The following is a 6,249-nucleotide window of genomic DNA, read 5'->3' on the forward strand; positions in this document are numbered from 1 at the left end:
TTGCATCAGAATGGGAGATGGCCGAAGAGCATTCAGATACAATTAGAACATAATGATATATACAAGTTTGCATTACTCACGTCCTTGCCTGGAGTCAGAAGACCTGAGTCTATGCTTGGCTCTGCCACTGACTGCTCTGTGACCTTGGAGAAGTTATTTCACCTCTATGCCTTACTGCCTCTTCTGCCTTTTGTCTTTCTGGTTAATTTAGGGGGTAGATTTTCAAATGCACCAGTGTGAGGTAGGTGCCCATCTCCGATCTTTAAAGCTCGTTTGGACAGGGGCTGTCTCTCAAAGTTGGGTTCTGATCTTGGTTCAAATAATTAATATGAGAGTTCTGATCTCCAGCCTGATTTCTAGACCTTTGAGGTTCATATAGAAGCTTTGGATAATCTTCTGAAGCTAGGGATGTTTACCCTCATGGAATCTCTATCCCTTCTGAAATTTGCCCATTGCTATGCACCTTCCTACCCAGGTCAGCTTTACTGTTCCATTTCTAACAGCAACCAGTTTCCTTTCAAATACAATTACAAGAAGTAAATCTACTCAGCAAGAGTCTTGTAAATTTCAACACACTTCCTGCCTGATGAAGAGAGCAAAATGGTTGGAGGGAAGAGAGGAGGAGGGGAAAGGAAAAAGAGGATCATGATGTTCATGCTCATGGCCAGGAACGAAAAAAAAAGAGTGAGTGTGTTAGCACAAAAATGCTCGTTGGCAATATGAGATTCGTTTGCAGCAACTGATCCATGAGCTTTAGTGAGAGGAGCATGTCTCAGAATCAGTTCTTTTTCTGTTAATCTTTACTAGATGGCAAAACCTTTAGCCCAGTTCATAGAATTGCATATGTCTTTTCAGACAAGGGCTAAGAGATTTCATCCACTCCTTTTAGGAGGAGAATTTTACAGGATCATAGAAATGTAGGTCTGGAAGGGACCTCAGTAGGTCGTCTCGTCTATCTCTTCATGCTGAGGCAGAGAGCAAAATAGATGCATTTAAATGATTTTGGACACAAGTCCTATTGTAGGTCAATGGGATGTATTATCCTAACTCCCTTAGGTTCTTTTGAAAAATCTCTTCATTAAAAGGCAAATAATAATAGCCCTCACATTATTCTTCAAAAGGAATAATGACACAATGGATTTAGACTAGCACTAGGAGCCAGCAATATCTGAGTTCAGAGCCTAGCTCTGCCTTTGATTTGTTATTGGAAAATCATGTAACTTCTCTGTATCTCAATTTTCCCATTGATAAAAGGGGATTAAAATTCTGACTCATCTATTTTAGGGCATTGGAAGATGGGCTTTAATACTTCGAAGATACACTAAGTATCATCAGACAATATAAAATGTTTACTACATGAAATGTATTCATAGGTCAACCTTAACATGTTCAGATTTTTTTCATATTATTAGCTTGGTTTCTCTTTAATCACATATCTAAGATACAGGGCAAGATATTTAAAAATACCTAAATGACTCAGCAGCCCAAATTTCATTGAAAGTCTTGCAATTTAGGCTCCTAAGTCACAAATCTGCTTTAGAAAATTTTACCTACAGTTTTGCTGGATGTCTTCCTGATAATGCCAAAAATAATTACATATAAATATTCATGAATTTATAGATATTACTATTTGTAACACAGTAGTGTGTAGAGGCCTGAACTGAAATCAAAGTCCAGTTGTGCTAGGCATTGTACAAGCATATGTTCAAATACTGTTCCTGCATCTCACATGTTACTGTAAAATCAAAATTCTCCACAGGGCTTTATGTGCTGTATAATGGGCTTCAGAAGACAACTGTTGCCGGCACCATTAGAATTTAAGATGGTTCCAGTGGAAAGCCATTTTAAAAACATGATGATTTTCTGCTGGAAGCAGTAGAGAGCTGAGTCAACTCAGTAGCCCTTGATTTATGAACTGTTTTGTTGCTCTCAGAATCCCATGATGTTTGTGGTTTCTTAAGGAACTATTGTTTGAACCAGTCAACAAGAAAAACAATTATAATCTTAAGCATGTTTTTTTATTTGAAATCATATTGGCCTTTGATCAAATTTTGCCTCTTTTTCACACGTTACATCATGGAGTTTTTTTCAAATAATAAAAGTGTTCCCAATTTTTGTTTGTTGTTCAAAGGCAACTTATTAAATGGTAGGTCAAGAGTCTGCAATGGACGACACTACAATGGATATTTAAAGCCACGAGTAAAGCAAATTATACAAATATTTCCAAAGACTGTGTTCCAAGAAGTATTTTTGGAAACATTCATGTTGTGTTTTTTAATGAAGGCCACATTCTGAAGCTACGATGCCATATGTCACACATTCATTCTTGTACCCCCCCCGCCAAAAAAAGGGGGGGGAGAAAAAGAAAGTATGTTTGGCTTTTAAGTGTTTTTGGAGTAGTGTCTAAGCATGCCTATCATTGTTACTCAGATGTAAGAATTTTTGGCCTGTTATTTTAGCTCATCTAGTATTGCTGTCTATGGGACAGATTCTCTAGTACTTTGAATCTTGTGTGGTCATTTACACCCATGCAAAATGACTACAGAGTTGTTGCAAAATACTCAGGCTGGTTGGGCAATGTTATTTTTTTTTCTTTCCATGAGGAAGTTTGACTTTTCTTTGGAAAACTTAAAGCTAAAAATGTTCAACTAAAAACTTGAAAAACAGAGGGATGGGGGAGAAAGAACATCATTTTTGGTTGAAATATCTAATTTTTTTGAGAAGAGCAAGCACTTTAAACAAAGAATTTTGTTAAGTTGAAAACTCAGTTTTCTGTCAAAAAATGTTATGATTGAAAAATTTCAGCAAGCCCTACAGTCAACTCTGATTTGTCAGTGTTTCAAACCCACTAAGCATGGGTATAAATGAACATGAAATATGCAAGGCATTGGTTAGTCTGTCTCTCTTTTATTACATGTTTCAATGTGACATGATTATAGGTCCCTATTCTCCTCTGACTTAAACCAGTTTTACACCAGTCAAACCCCACTATTGTCAATGGAGTTACCCCTGATTTACAACAATGTGAAAGGAGAATCTGGTCCACTGATGTCACGTATATGACGTCATCTGCTTAACCCTAGGTAGAAAAAAGGTTTAGCCCTTTTAGCAATATAACTAGCAGAACTTTGCAAAACTGTAGAAGAAAAACTTTGGCAATCTTAGCGTAGTCCTTCTGGAGCTTAGTGGGCAATCAAGAGCTTAGAAGACTATGTATGTGTGAAATACTCTTTCATGTTGCTATGATACTGGAAATGATAATTCAGGTCTAAGGGTTTTTTTTTTCGGTTACGCAGTTACAAATCCAAAGTACATCTATTGACTTCAATTTGCAGCCGTGTCACTGAGAGCAGAAGTTGGCCCTCAGAAACAAATTTTGAAATGTTGGTGCTTACATTCATTTTCAATGGACTGTTTCAATTGACACTTAACACTTCAGTCAGGTACCACTGTGTCTGCAAACTCCCCTGAGTGCTTCAATCTGTAATGGGGCAACCAGATTTAGATTTCCAAGCTTGGCAACTGGGTCCATTGTTTCAAGAATATCTCTTTTCTAGTTCATTCATTTCAGCTCTTTGTTCAAAAGGTCCATCTGCAGGTGCTTGTCGTTCCTATTAAGGCTTCATGGTAATCCATCCTGACCAAATGTGACTTGTGAGAAACATTAGAAATATAATATATAAAATAGAAAAAACAAATGTTCTTTGTTGTCCATTTTAACTGGATACAAAATCTTTAAAAAGTTCAGAAAATTGCCCCAGCAAGTTTTATTTTATAAATACAGTCCCAAGTTAATGATGTTTTCTGAGGTGAGAGGAATAATTAATACTCAATATTTGTAAAACTTAACAGGAGTTACTGAAACCATAGAGGTAATGTACATAGTTTAGGTCTCATGGAAAGTCCAGCATAGGAAATCAAAATTAAAATTTCTTCTCTTCTTTTTCTTTTGTAGACTTCAAATGAGGAGAGAGAACAATTAGCCATTGGAACCCCGGACGTGTCCAGTGAGCTGAGGCCACTGAGCCGACACAAGACGGATGACTGAGCACTGTGATCACTAGAGGCTAGTAAAAATGCAAGAAAATAAGCTCTGCTGCCAAAATTCTTCTCAAGAATGCACCATAGTGAGGGCAAAAAAAATGCAGAAGAGATTTCTCCACAAGGATGGCAGCTGCAATGTGTATTTCAAACACATCTTTGGAGAATGGGAGAGTTACGTGGCTGATATTTTCACCACATTAGTGGACATCAAATGGCGCCATATGTTTGTGATATTCTCTTTATCTTACATTCTTTCTTGGCTGTTCTTTGGCTTGGTCTTTTGGCTTATAGCAATCCAACATGGAGATTTAGTACATGATGAAGAAATAACCCCTTGTGTTGCTAAGGTGCATAGCTTCACAGGAGCATTCTTATTCTCACTTGAAACCCAGACGACCATAGGTTTTGGCTTTCGTTGTGTCACCGAAGAGTGCTCTGTAGCGATCCTCATGGTGGTCCTACAGTCAGTATTAAGCTGTATTATTGACACATTCATTATTGGAGCTGCCTTGGCTAAAATGGCCACAGCTCGAAAGAGAGCTCAGACCATCCGCTTCAGCTACTATGCCACCGTAGGCCTAAGAGATGATAAACTTTGCCTTATGTGGCGCATTGGTGATTTCCGGCCAAACCACATGGTTGAAGGCACAGTACGAGCTCAGCTTCTGCGCTACATGGAAGATATGGAGGGGAGAATGACAATGGAATACAAGGACTTGAAGTTACTAAATGACCAGGTCATACTTGTTACACCTGTGACCATCGTACATGAAATTGACCATGACAGCCCTTTATATGATCTAGATCGAAAAGCTTTGGCAAAAGACAGTTTTGAAATCTTGGTTACATTTGTCTACACTGGAGATTCAACTGGAACTTCACACCAGTCGAGAAGTTCATATGTCCCCCGAGAAATCCTTTGGGGACACTGGTTCAACAATGTCTTGCAGGTGAAGAAAAAATACTACAATGTGGATTGCCTACAGTTTGAGGAGACCACGGAGGTTTACGCTCCCTATTGCAGTGCAAAGCAACTGGATAGAAAGGAACATGAATGGAACAGAACTAAGAAAACATTGGACAGAGGAACAAGTACATCAACACTGGAGGTCAGAGAGACATCATTTAAGGCGGTTGCCCTCATCAGCAGTTCTGAAGATCCAGAAGATCTAATGAAAGCTGTCAACCAAGATTCTAGAGAACTGCCTTATCAGAAAGATCCATTGACCTTAAATAGAATCTCAGCAAAGTCCACAATCTAGCTGTTCACTGCAATTAAAATTACTGCCCCAACTGTTGCCTAAGCAGCCTGTAAAATATAAGCAGTGTTGAACTCCATACACACAAGTATTTACCTAATAAATCTAGTTCCAAGTGTATACTCATCCAATCAGAGAATAAAAACAATATAATGTAGCCTTTAGGTAGATTTTTCAAAAGTACTGCTGCCTTGCTTTTGTTATTTGTTCCCCCTTTATCTGATCACTCTGGTATTCTGGATCCTAGTCTGAACCCTTAATACAGATTTCCTTGTTAATGTGGTTTTCACAGCAACCCACCTGTACTCTCCTCTGCATTATCTACAGTGCATGTCTGTTACAATTAATACAGTTCCTTGCATGGAACACTTTTCCAACAAGAAAAGGTGTCTCTGGAAACTGATGATGATGGGAAATCACTCGTTACTGAGTGTGGTCATCTTCCATGGGAGGTATGGGTCTTCAGGTGGCTAATAAGGCCAATCCTTGAACCTCAAGTTCTATTACAATGAGAGCAGATGTTTTCAGGCTCAGCAGGAGGCTGTTGACCATGACTGGAAGCTAGTCTCTCCTTCCTCCTGCGCCTCTTGTCCTCTTCAGCTTGTCGGCGAGCAAGTTCAAAATGCAGGGGACCATCACATAGGACTTCACTCCATTTTAAGCGATCCTAGGCAAGTGTCTCCCAAGTGTCAATATTACACTTTTTAAGGTTGTCCTTCAGCAAATCATCATAACGCTTCCATTGTCCACCCACGTTATGGTGCCCCTCTTTCAGATGAGAGAACAGGACCTGTCTTGGGAGGTAATGGTCTGGCATCCGGACAACATAACCAGTCCAGAGAAACTGCTGATGGATGATCATTGCCTCAATACTGGTGGTCTTTGCCTCTTCCAGAACACTAATATTGGTGTACCTGTCTTCCCATTTGATCTTCAGAATCTTACG

The 6,249-nt window shown here is 39.0% G+C and overlaps 1 protein-coding gene across 1 annotated transcript; it reads left to right on the forward strand.

The window, feature by feature from the left end:
• The first annotated feature begins 4,076 nt into the window (after window positions 1-4,076).
• KCNJ16 (potassium inwardly rectifying channel subfamily J member 16) lies at window positions 4,077-5,379 on the forward strand. Its single transcript, XM_030534444.1, has one exon. It carries the CDS (start codon window positions 4,077-4,079, stop codon window positions 5,304-5,306), a length of 1,230 nt encoding a protein of 409 aa, XP_030390304.1. The 3' UTR covers window positions 5,307-5,379.
• Window positions 5,380-6,249: the final 870 nt, after the last annotated feature.

Source organism: Gopherus evgoodei, chromosome 15 (assembly GCF_007399415.2).
Source record: "Gopherus evgoodei ecotype Sinaloan lineage chromosome 15, rGopEvg1_v1.p, whole genome shotgun sequence".
NCBI lineage: Eukaryota > Metazoa > Chordata > Testudines > Testudinidae > Gopherus > Gopherus evgoodei.